General features: G+C 43.7%; 1 protein-coding gene across 1 annotated transcript in view; it reads left to right on the top strand.

Moving 5' to 3' along the window:
• The window catches only part of LOC124612552 (odorant receptor Or2-like), a 170,473-nt gene that overhangs the window by 127,983 nt on the left and 29,815 nt on the right, over positions 1–12,675 (top strand). Inside the window, exon 8 of the mRNA XM_047140827.1 lies at positions 10,267–10,422. Coding sequence (XP_046996783.1) covers positions 10,267–10,422 — 156 coding nt within the window. The remainder of the gene's footprint in view (positions 1–10,266; positions 10,423–12,675) is intronic.

Consider the following 12,675-nt stretch of genomic DNA (forward strand, 5'->3'; position numbering starts at 1 on the left):
TTCACAAATACAAACTATTTCCTACTCCACTACGCACCATGTACCATCTACTCTCCTGTACTTTCATGATACCAAGCCTATGCAGCAAGGATTGATGCCTAGTGGTCCTTACCTTTTTTCTTTTCTGTTCGTATATGTTTCCTTATCCTCTCAGGGTCTATCAAGGTTCTTCTCTGGTACACACGTTCGTGACGGCTATACATGAAATAAAAATTTGTATTGTATTAATATACATGCAGAATTAAGTAATATACATATGTTTCCATGACTACCATTTTTTTCCCTCACGCCCCAACGTTACCGGGCGACATTTATATTGGTTCCTTACTTAAAACTACGTAAGATGAGACTTAAACATTAATCATTTTCATTACGTAGGCGGGGCCAATATAAGCTGTAAGCTGAATACTTTGTAGGAGGCCAAATATATGCTTGATTTTGTTTTAGATGAGCGCCAGGCTCCCTACAAGTTAATAATTACACGAAATGAAGTCCAGGCCAGAGTTCACTGATCTGCTTTAACTGATATCGCTGAAAATATCTAAACTCTTGTAAATGCAAATTACTGAAATCCTCAAACTCAAAGTAAATAATGGTTTAAAATGATTTAGTAGCCACTGCTATGAATGAAATCTGCAAAATAACTTAATATTTGAATCTGCCGCGTAATGGCAGCAAATTGTTGCCCGTCAGCGATAACGGATTTTGGGCGTCGTAGCTGCTGAAAAATAATAATTAATCTTTCACTGCAAGTGAAACATTGAGATGAGGTACTTATATTACCTTGAAATAATAACATGAACTATTTTGATATATATATTTTAAGCAATACTTCACATACACACCTTAACATCGTGTAGGAGAGAAAACAATACGAACATCTGAAAGCGTTAAGCGCTACCCAAAATCTCCAACGAACAAAAGAAGCGGTAGAAGAAGATATGTTCTGGCCATCGTATATATAATTACACAAAGATACCAATATTTGATTTCCATATATTATCACTACGATAAGTCCTTTTCGCATCAGAGTATTTACGTTACAGGTTTTCATAAATATTACTGATATAGTTCTTTACAAATGCCTTTTAAGTCTTGTCTATTTTATGTTATTCACTATTTTTATGTTCATTGCACACGCACTGTCCGTAAAAATCACCAAGGGACACTACACATCCATGAAAAAGGCTTAAAAGCGCCAGCTTTTGTGTTGGGGAGACACCCCGACCCGAGTCCGTCCGGCAGTATAACTATCAGGGCTGATGTGGCGGCTAGCTCGGATGTGATATTTAGGCAGTTCCCCACACCCCATTAGCTGAATAGCGGCCTGGTACCCACGTCCTGCCTCAGATACACGCTACGCAAACATTTGGAAAACTAATTAATTTGTTTATGCGGCCATCGTCCGCAGCAAGTACACAAATTTTTGTTTTGTAAATAAAAACCACCAACGCCTTACTGCAATGGTAAAACAAGTTCCTCTCAGATTACCGCAGTTAAGCTCTGTCGGGTTTGGCTAGCGCTTGGATGGGTCACCGTACGAGTGTATCTAGTATTGTTGGCAAGCATGGTACAGATAGCCCCCGCGAGGCCAATTCAGGAGCTACTTGACTGAGAAGTTGCGGCTCCGGTCACGAAAGGTGACAACGACCGGGATAGCGGTGTGCTGACCACATGCCCCAACGCACCTACCTTTGGTGACGCCTGAGGGCTGAAGATGAAACGTCTGCCGGTCGGTACCGCTGCGCCTTCAAGGCCTATACGGACGGTGTTTAAGAACAGTCTTTTCTTGCTGCACTGTATTTTATATCCCCAAGACATGTTCCGCCGTTTTCACTTTAAGTGGGATTTAGAATGATACAGTTTTGCTTTGGTATCAGTTATCTGTACATGATAAAACAGTTCACGTCTCGTTTTTTTATGTAAATAAGTGATTACCTACAGTTGTTCGCGTTTTTCTTGGCATCTGGGTTTCCTCTGATCTGGTCACATGCAGGGGATCGTACAACAACTCTATTTACTATGTTTTTACGTTCCGAACTTTTTCCTTCCCACTTTTCGTCTTTTTTACCCTTATTGCCGTGGTACACTATCAGTCTTCTGTCACTAGTTAAAGATATTTGATCGAAAACAGTCATGTCGAGACGTAGCCAGACACTGTGAGTTCACTATGTGCCTCATCCTGTTTGGTTTGTTTACATAGTGTTTTTGTGTGTGTGTGTGACAGGGAGAGAGAGAGAGAGAGAGACAGACAGACAGACAGACAAAGAGAGAGAGGGGGGGATGGGGGAGTATATACGCATGGATTTTTTTGCGGTTTGGGGTTGTTTTTGGTTATTCATTGCGAGTTCTATAATGGACAGTCAACTCCGTGATGAACAGAGAAATGAAATGCATTAACAAAGCTTATAACAGACAAAATTACTTCCAATTCAATAATGAATTTTATTTACAAGAAGATGGATTACCAGTGGGGTTTCCAGTCTCAGGGGGATTAGGAAATATATTTATAAAGCACACTGAACAGATAATTTTCGCAGAAATAGTAGCAAAAGAATACAGTGTACTATATTGCTTCAGGTACATGGATGACGTCCTCTCTTTAATAAACGAACCACAAAGAAAAATTGAAACATAACAAATTGACATTAACAAGGTAAATACAAATATAAAATTCACAATGGAAAGAGAACGGAATAATCAAATTAACTTTCTGTACATAAAAATCATAAAATAAAACAATAAGCATGTGTTTCAAATTTACCTTAAATGCAAAGATACTAACATTAGCATTCCCCAATTCTCGAATCATCGACACTCACAAAAGCAAGCAGTGCTTCGATACATACTCCATAGCCTCATCACAGTGCCACCCAACAAAGAAAACTATCAAAAAGAACGTAAATTCATAATGTAGACAGCCCACAACAATGGCTACAATGTTGACATAGTTACAAACCTAAATAAGAAAATTCGAAGTAAAATAAAATCAGAAAGCACAAAACCATTGACAACATCACAACAGAACCAAACATAGCCACAAGCACACAGTACTGTAGCAACAACATAGAACAATCAGCAAAATATAAGAGAAAACACAAGACAGTACACAAATGAAATGGAAACACAAACCAGCAAGAAAATTACCATAAACAGAAAACCAAAAAGAAAAGAAAACCCTGTTGAATTGTCAAGTAAACATGCCAAACAAATCATTGTTTACACTAATAGATAAGATAATAGAGAAACACTACAACACAGGACTATAATAATAATAATAATACCACCACCTAACCCCTTTGCACTTACTTGTCCACGAACGTCTGCACAAAACATTTAAACCTAAACTCAAATCAGCTGAACATCAAAACTTTCAACCATTCTCTGACAGCTACTACGGTCATATTCAACATTCTTCAAACCAAACAGGATGAGACACACAGTGAACTCACAGTGGCTGGCTACGTCTGGAAATTACAGTTTTCGATCAAATATCTGTAGTTAGTGACGGAAGACTGATAGTGCACCACAACAATAAAGGCAAACAAGATGAAAAATGGAGAGAAAAAGTTCAGAACATAAAAATATGCTTAATGTTTTGTAAATAGAGTTGCAGTGCGATCTCCAGCATATTACCAGATGAGAGGAAATCCAGATGCAAACGAAAAACGCGAAGAACTGTAGGTAATCACTTATTTACATAAAAAACAAGACGTGAATTGTTTTATAAAATATAAATAACACATATTAAAACAAAAATGTATCATTCTAGACCCTACTGATGATGCCTTAAAGTGAAAAAGGCGAAACGCGTCTTGGAGAAATAAAATAGGGTGCAGCAAGAAAAAATGCGTTGTATTTACAAACATGTATTTAGAAAACTTTCACTCAGTCGCACATAGACTTTACTCTAAAGGCAGATATGTATACAGTTTAGGTCCTTGGCGGGGGGATGGAGGGGGGGGGAATAGAAGACTAATTGTCTTAGATGTCGCTACTAGTCACAGCTGCCTCTGCTGTCTTTATTTGCTGTTTCAGTCGAGGATGACATGGCGACACTTTGTATGGCGAATGATTTCACTATATTTTCTATTTCCCCGTCCGTCTCTCCTCTAGTAGTAGTACACACATGTTTCGGGCTGATACACGCCTTTTCAAGTCTTCTAGCGCCACACCAGTAAAAACTAATGGGATGGCTACAGGGAAGTGGAATGAAGTGTGGTTAAAGATTTTGGCTCATAACACTGAAGCCACAGGCCAATTCCCGGTGGGCACCTCAAATTTCTCTCTGATGGAAAAGTCTGGAAAGGGTTGCATTCAGCTTTCCGAGGCCAACTGAGAAGCTGCTTGAGTATAAACACGACAAATCTGATGCGTATTAGCAGCAAAAGCATTGGCCGTTATTATTTCTGGTGAGAGAGGGAATGGTTGACATGTTACGACTACTCGTCTTATTCTTTGCAACATTTTGGACCAGTTTTGTAGGAGTTAGGTCTAGCTGGTATGGTGGAAGCAGAAAGGGCGCAATTTTCTAAAAACTCATGTCAGTGGAGAAAGCAAAGTGGCCGGTGCTCCATTTCTACGTGATAGTCTAACGTTTTCCTCGCATACCGATAGGGGAGAAGTGAACATGAAACTGACAATGTTGCCTGGCACTTTTGATCGACAACACTACTCGTTCATTGTCACCTTGCAACATTTATCCACAGTGCAGTGGCTACGAGTCCACACTACGTTTAACGGAACTGCTGCTTCCCCTGATGCTTCATTTTTCGTAAAAAATCTAGTGTAGTTTGCCCATGTATGTTCTTTAGTCCAGCATAATGACTCGTCCATGCTGGCACCTTTTACAGTCAAATCTCCTACAACAGTTTTTTTCTCATAGTTTCTATGCTAGCCTGGAATTCCAGTTGTGTGCGACAAAAACTATAAACATTTTGGAAAGACTGTATTTCGTTGCATTCTTCATAATGTCACAGAAATTCGTGCCTAATCACATTTATTCAGATCATCAACGAAATATTTGTTACGCGCATTTTACTTTGGGGCAGATATATTTGAACCCTGCTGTATTAGTCATCATGTCCGTCCTTCCGTAATGTGCACACCACTGACTTACTTAATTGTTGCTTTCCAACGCTTGCTTACACCTTCCGTCATCTTCTCTAACGGCAATATCCCCTTTCTCGTTAGCATTGCCAGTAAAGCTAATAGCGTTAGCATGAAGTTGTCCAGCTTCCCGCAAAGGTATTTTCCGTGATAAATTTTTTGCGCTTGTAAGGCGAGATACCAAAGCACCCCACTTTGAGCTGTAACGTGACTATACTTCGTTACGTGACCCACAACGGTCGGGTAGTCACTTCATCATGCCGAGCAATTCATAAGAGAATTGGGGGAGATAACGACTCCTTTACCACATCTATCTTTTAGTGTTTTTTGTTTAGACCTTTCCTTTGTACCACAAGGAGAATCATTGTTTTGCCGTGAGTTGTTCTGTGGTATGTGCATGATGTCTGTACAACGTTCCTTAACGCATACGTATTTGTGAGAATTATACGTGTGTACGAGGCAACTCGCACAGGGCGCAGTTCTACAAACACAGCTCTTCGGCTGTCTTTGTCAGTATACACTGCGTGTATCTTATACAGATAACGCTGAGAAGAGGACCATGCGAACTTCTCCTCATCGATTTGATTAGATTTATTTTTTTGTTTTTTTAGATGATTTCTTGAAGCCTTCAGCTGCTATTTTCTTTATTTCCTGTACGATTGTACAATTTCGGCCTCAACCCATTTTAAAGGATTTTATGGATGATTTTTTGGTAACAGATTATGTCATATACATCGTTGCTCCTATTATCAAAGTAACGTGCTTCTAAAATAGCGTGAACACCTCCAACTAATTTATGAGCATGCAATGCAGTGGTTCAAATAAATTGTGCCAATGCGATCTGGAAGACCCTAACATTACACAAGGAGTTTAGTTCTCATATGTACGGAGTAAACGTCAGAGGACTCGTACTGCACCTGAAATTCGCGAGGAAGTAAATACACAATGTGATCAAAAGTATACGTACACCTAGGTGAAAATCACTTACAACTTCGCAGCGCCCTCCATCGCTAATGCTGCAGTTCAGGATGGTGTTGGCCCACCCTTAGCCTTGACGATAGCTTCCGCTCTCGCAGGCATACGTTCAGTCAGGTGCTGGAAGGTTTCTTGGGGAATGGCAGCCCATTCTTCACGGAGTGCTGCACTGAGGTGAGGTATCGATGTCGGTCGGTGAGGCCTGCCATGAAGTCGGCCTTGTAAAACATCCCACCGCTATTCTATAGGATTCAGGTCAGTCCATTACAGGGATTTTTTTGTCGTGTAACTACTCCGCCACAACCCGTGCATTATGAACAGGTGTTCGATCGTGCTGAAATATGCAATCGCCATCCCCGAATTGCTCTTCAACAGTGGGAAGCAAGAAAGTGCTTAAAACATCAATGTAGGCCTGTGCTGTGATAGTGCCACGCAAAACAACGAGGGGTGCAAGCCCTTTCCATGAAAAATATGACCATACCATAACACCACCGCCTCCTAATTTTTCTGTTGGCACTAAACACGCTGGCAGATGACGTTCATCGGGCACTCACCATATCCACCGCCTGCCATCGGATGGCTACATTGTGTACCGTGATTCGTCACTCCACCCAACGTTTTCCACTGTTCAGTCGTCCAATGTTTACACACCAAGGGAGGCGTCGTTTGGTATTTACTGGCGTAATGTGTGGCTTATGAGCAGCCCCTCGACCTTGAAATTCAACTTTTCTGACATCCCGCGTAACTGTCATAGTACATGCAGTTCATCCTGTCGCAGTTTGGAATTCCTGGGTGACGGTTTGGGTAGATGTCTGCCTCTTACATATTACGACCCTCTTCAACTGTCGGCGGTCTCTGTCAGTCAACAGACGAGGTCGGCCTGTACGCTTTTGTGCTGAACATGTCCCTTCACGTTTCCACTTCACTATCACATCCTCAGTGGACCTAGGGATGTTTAGGAGTGTGGAAATCTCTCGTGCAGACGTATGACCCAAGTGACACCCAATCTCCTGACCACGTGAGTTGCGCGGAGCGCACCATTGTGCTCCCTCACGATGTCTAATGACTACTGAGGTCGCTGATATGGAGTACCTAATGGCAGCACGATGCACCTAATATGACAAACGTATGTTTTTGGGGATGTACAGATATTTTTGATCACATAGCGTAGTATTCGAGGAGCTACAATATGCGTCTGAAGACAGTAACACCGTTTTCATGAACAACGTTTAAAGGGGTGCAAAAAACCTTTATAACGCGAAGAAAATAAGGTTAAAAGATTACAGTTGGCACAAAAACTGGAGGACATGGAACGTATTTGCATCTGCGAATGTGGGGTACCATCAGCTGCATAATGTAATGACAATAATGAAAATTTGTGCGGCACAGAGTCTCGAAGCCGGCTCTCCCACTTATCTCGAACGGTCGCCTCACCATTACGCTATTCAAGGACGCGCCATGATAACATCAAAACTTCCATATGTCATCCACCGTAAGTCTAAACCGGCATCCGTACATTCATTACGTATATTCCCGAACAGAGGAGACATTTTAACTGAAAGCCACTTGTCCAGTATCGACAAATAAATATGATGTTGCAGTGCATGCAAGCATGACGGAAGGAACTTTGCATTATCATTGTAAACAACACATTCACTGGAATATCTTATTTATTTGCCGATACCGGGCAAGAAACTATGAATTAAAATGTCTCCCCTGTACGGGAAATATGCAACAAGTGCAAGTCGTAGATGGATAGTCAGTGTGTGACGCCTACGGTGAAGCACGGTGGAGGGTCGGACATGGTGTGCGGATGTTTTGCGGGCGATAAATTCACCGATCTAGTGAGAATTAATGGAACACGAACATGGAAGGGTATCAGAGGATACTGACCAAGAACGTTGTTCCTTCTAGCAACAGATTTATAGGTTGTTTGGGTTGTTTGGGGAAGAGACCAAACAGCGAGGTCATCTGTCTCATCGGATTAGGGAAGGATGGGGAAGGAATTCGTCAGTGCCCTTTCAAAGGAACCATCCCAGAATTTGCCTGGAGCAATATAGGGAAATCACGGAAAACCTAAATCAGCATGATCGGACGCAGGATTGAACCGTCGTCCTCCCGAATGCGAGTCCAGTGTGCTACCACTGCGCCACCTCGCTCGGTAAACTTATAGGTGATTAGTTTGTTGTGCAGTAGGACAATGATCCCAAACATGCTTCAAAATTGTGCAGACGGCACGTCAGTAGAAAAGAGAAATGTTGGGCACTGAAAAGTATGGTCTAGGCAAGTCAGTCACCTGACGTAAACCACATTAACTCGTAGGGATTGAACTTGACAGGGAGGGCATAAATCTGGGGTTATTTAATGTTGAAGATTTATGCACTAATATACAGACGTGTTGGACAGCAAGCCCTGCAAAAACACTACCCTACCTCCAGAAAGCCATGTGTTTGCGCAGCTGTTCTGAGAGCATGGGGTCAGTATTTTGAAAAGGCTGAAATGTAAAGCATACTGTATTGTACTCAATATAAAAAGAGGGAAAGAAGTATTTGTTGGTCTGTTTAGTTTTGAGGATGTTTCGTCCATTGCGATGAAGTGTATATTTTTATCATTAGCGATCGAAAATTTTTGTCCCGTAGTGTGCTGTAGGCCCTGTTTCTGTTCTCGTTAGCCGGCCGGTGTGACCGAGCGGTTCTAGGCGCTTCCGTCTGGAACCGCGCGACCGCTACGGTCGCAGGTTCGAATCCTGCCTCGGGCATGCATGTATGTTCTAGGGGACTGATGACCTCAGATGTTAAGTCCCATAGGGCTCAGAGCCATTGGAACAATTTTTTGTTCTCGTTATCTACACTGAGGTGACAAAAATCATGGGATAATGAGTCGTACGTGTACAAATGCAGGTAGGGGATCGCGTACGTAAGGTAGAAATGGACAGTGCTTTGTCGGAGCTGCTATTTTCACTGAAGTGATTCAAGTGGAAACGTTTCGCACGTGCTTATGGAGGCACAACGGGAATTAGGAGACTGGTGGAGCTAGACGCATGGGATACGCCGTTTGAGTAGTCGTAAGAGAACGCAATATTCCGCGATCCGCAGTGTCAAGAGTGTGTCCCGAGAATACCACATTTCACGCATTACCTCTCACCATGGACAACGCAGTGGGCTTCGGCCTTCACTTAACGACTGAGAGCAACGGCGTTTGTGTACAGTAGTCAGTGCTAACACACAAGCAACACTGCGTGAAATAACCGCAAAAAATCAGAGCGGCTCATAGAAGGAACATATCCGTAAGCACAGTGCGGCGAAAATTGGCGTTAAGGGCTGTAGCAGCAGACGACCGACGCATGTGCCTTTGCTAACGTCACAACATCGCCTGCCGTGCCTTCCCTGGGTTCGTGACCATATCGATTGGACCTTAGACGACTGGAAAAGTCGGTCATATGAGTCCTGATTACAGTTGTTTCTGAGCTGATGGTAGGGTCTGAGCGTGGTGCACACCTCAACAAGAAATTGAGTCAAGTTGTCAACAAGACACTGTGCGAGCTGATGATGGCTTCGTAATAGTGTTGCCTGCGTTTACACGGAATGGACAGGGTCCTTTGGATGTTCGGCTACTTGGAGATCATTTTTATCCATTCATGGAGCTAACGTTCCCAGACAACCATGGAATTTCTATGAGTGACAGTGTCCCGTGTCACCAGACCACAATTATTGTTCTCCATTGGTTTGAAGAAAGTACTGGAGAGTTCGAGCGAATGGTTCGGCCATCTGGATCACTCGACGTGAATCCCATCACACATTTGTAGAACTTAATCGAGGGGTCAATTCGCGCACAAAATCCTGCACTGGCGCCACTTTCACAATTATGGACGGCTATACAGAGGCAGCATGCTTCAGTATTTCTGCTGGAGACTTGGAACGGCTTATTGAGACCATGCCACGTCGAGTTCCTGCGCTACGCCAGGCAAAAGGAGGTCCCACACCACATTAGGAAGTATCCCAGAGCTTTTACCGCCTCAGTGTATGAGTAGTCCACTCAGTGACACACACCAACATGTAGCGCATGTCTGTGCTCCACTTGGGGGAGTACTGGAGTGTACGCTGTCAGTGTGGCGCCGTCATCAGTGCACCTCGCTAACACCTGTTGGTGGAGTGCAGCAGCCCCGCGGCCCCGCTGTTGCAGAGCGACGCGCTGCGGCTGTCGGCCTACAGCTGCGCCTGGCCGGGGGCTGGCGGCCGCTTCCAGCGCTCCCTGTGCATCGTGATGGCGCGCGTCCAGAGGCCCCTCTGCCTCACCGCCGCCAAGCTCTACAAGATCTCCCGACAGACCTTCCTCGTGGTGCGTACTCAACACTAACTCATGGCCCCCGCTATACCGCTGACAATTCAAAGGATGTAAAACTACGAAATTTTATATACACTACTGGTCATTAAAATTGCTACACCAAGATGAAATGCAGATGATAAACGGTTATTCATTGGACATGTGATTACATTTTCACGCAATTTGGGTGCATAGATCCTGAGAAATCAGTACCCAGAACAACCACATCTGGCCGTAATAACGGCCTTAATACGCCTGGGCATTGAGTCAAACAGAGCTTGGATGGCGTGTACGGGTACAGCGGCCCGTGCAGCTTCAACACGATACCACAGTTCATCAAGAGTAGTGACTGGCGAATTGTGACGAGCCAGTTGCTAGGCCACTATTGACCAGACGTTTTCAATTGGTGAGAGATCTGGAGAATGTGCTGGCCAGGGCAGCAGTCGAACATTTTCTGTATCCAGAAAGGCCCGTACAGGACTTGCAACATGCAGTCGTGCATTATCCTGCTGAAATGTAGGGCTTCGCAGGAATCGAGTGAAGGGTAGAGCCACGGCTCGTAACACATCTGAAATGTAACGTCCACTGTTCAAAGTGCCGTCAATGCGAACAAGTGGTGACCGAGACGTGTAACCAATGGCACCCCATACCATATGGCGATGACGAATACACGCTTCCAATGTGCGTTCACTGCGATGTCGCCAATCACGGATGCGACCATCATGATGCTGTAAACAGAATCTGGATTCATCCGGAAAAATGACATTTTGCCATTCGTGCACCCAGGTTCGTCGTTGAGTACACCATCGCAGGCGCTCCTGTCTGTGATGCAGCGTGAAGGGTAACCGCGGCCACGGTCTCCGAGCTGATAGTCAATGCTGCTGCAAACGTCGTCGAACTATTCGTGCAGATGGTTGTTGTCTTGCAAACGTCCCCATCTGTTGACTTAGGGATGGAGACGTGGCTGCACGATCCGTTACAGTCATGCGGATTAGATGTCTGTCATGTCGACTGCTAGTGATACGGGACCGTTGAGATCCAGCACGGCGTTCCGTATTACCCTCCAGAACCCACCGATTCCATATTCTGCTAACGGTCATTGGATCTCGACCAACGCGAGCAACAATGTCGCGATACGATAAACCGCAATCGCGATAGGCTACAATCCGACCTTTATCAAAGTCGGAAAGGTGATGGTACGCACTTCTCCTCCTTACACGAGGCATCACAACAACGTTTTACCAGGCAACGCCGGTCAACTGCTGTTTGTGTATGAGAAGTCGATTGGAAACTTTCCTCATGTCAGCACGTTGTAGGTGTCGCCACCGGCGTCAACCTTGTGTGGATGATCTGAAAAGCTAATCATTTGCATATCACAGCACCTTCTTCCTGTCGGTTAAATTTCGCGTCCGTAGCACGTCATCTTCGTGGTGTAGTGATTTTAATGGCCTGTAGTGTATTATCCATGTAAAATATAATAGGATGAATATACGATTAATTTTGTGGGTGAGTGGGGATCTATTTTTTTCACTTGTGTTCTGACTTATTTGAAGAGGGCTGCTATAAAATCCTATCCTGTTCCAACCTCTCCATCTCACAGCATCACTTGCAACCTACGCCCTCAGTTATTTACTGGACATATTCCAGTCTGTCTTCCTGTACTGCACCATGGGAGTTATTCCCGCACATCCTATCACGTGTCCTATCATCCTGTCCCTTCTTCTTGCCACTGTTTTCCATACATACCCTTTCTCCCTGATTCTCCACAGAACTCACTCATTTCTTATCTTATGAGGCCACCTATTTTTCTACATACTTGTGTAGCACCACATCTTAGATGCACCGATTATATTCTGTTATGGTTTTCCCACTTTCAGTATTTCACTAACATTCAATACTGTCCTCTGAATGTACATTCACAGAAACTTCTTCCTCTAAATAAGGCCGATGTTTGATATAGTAGACTTCACTTGACCAAGGATGCCCCTTTTCGCCAGTGCCACTCCGCTTTTTATATCCTCCTTGCTCCGTATCTCATGAGTTATTTTGCTGCCTAGACAGCAGAATTCCTTTACTTCATTAAGCTCGTGATCACCTATTTCGGTGTCAAGTTTCTCGTTGTTCTCATTTATGCTGCTTCTCATTACTTTCGTCTTCTTTCATTTTCTCTCAATCCACATTTTGTGGTCATGAGACTGTTCACTCCGTTCAGCGTTTTCACTAACGATAGCAATATCCATCAGCGAATCCTATCATTGATATCATTTC

The sequence above is a fragment of the Schistocerca americana genome, chromosome 4, assembly GCF_021461395.2.
Source record: "Schistocerca americana isolate TAMUIC-IGC-003095 chromosome 4, iqSchAmer2.1, whole genome shotgun sequence".
Classification (NCBI taxonomy): domain Eukaryota; kingdom Metazoa; phylum Arthropoda; class Insecta; order Orthoptera; family Acrididae; genus Schistocerca; species Schistocerca americana.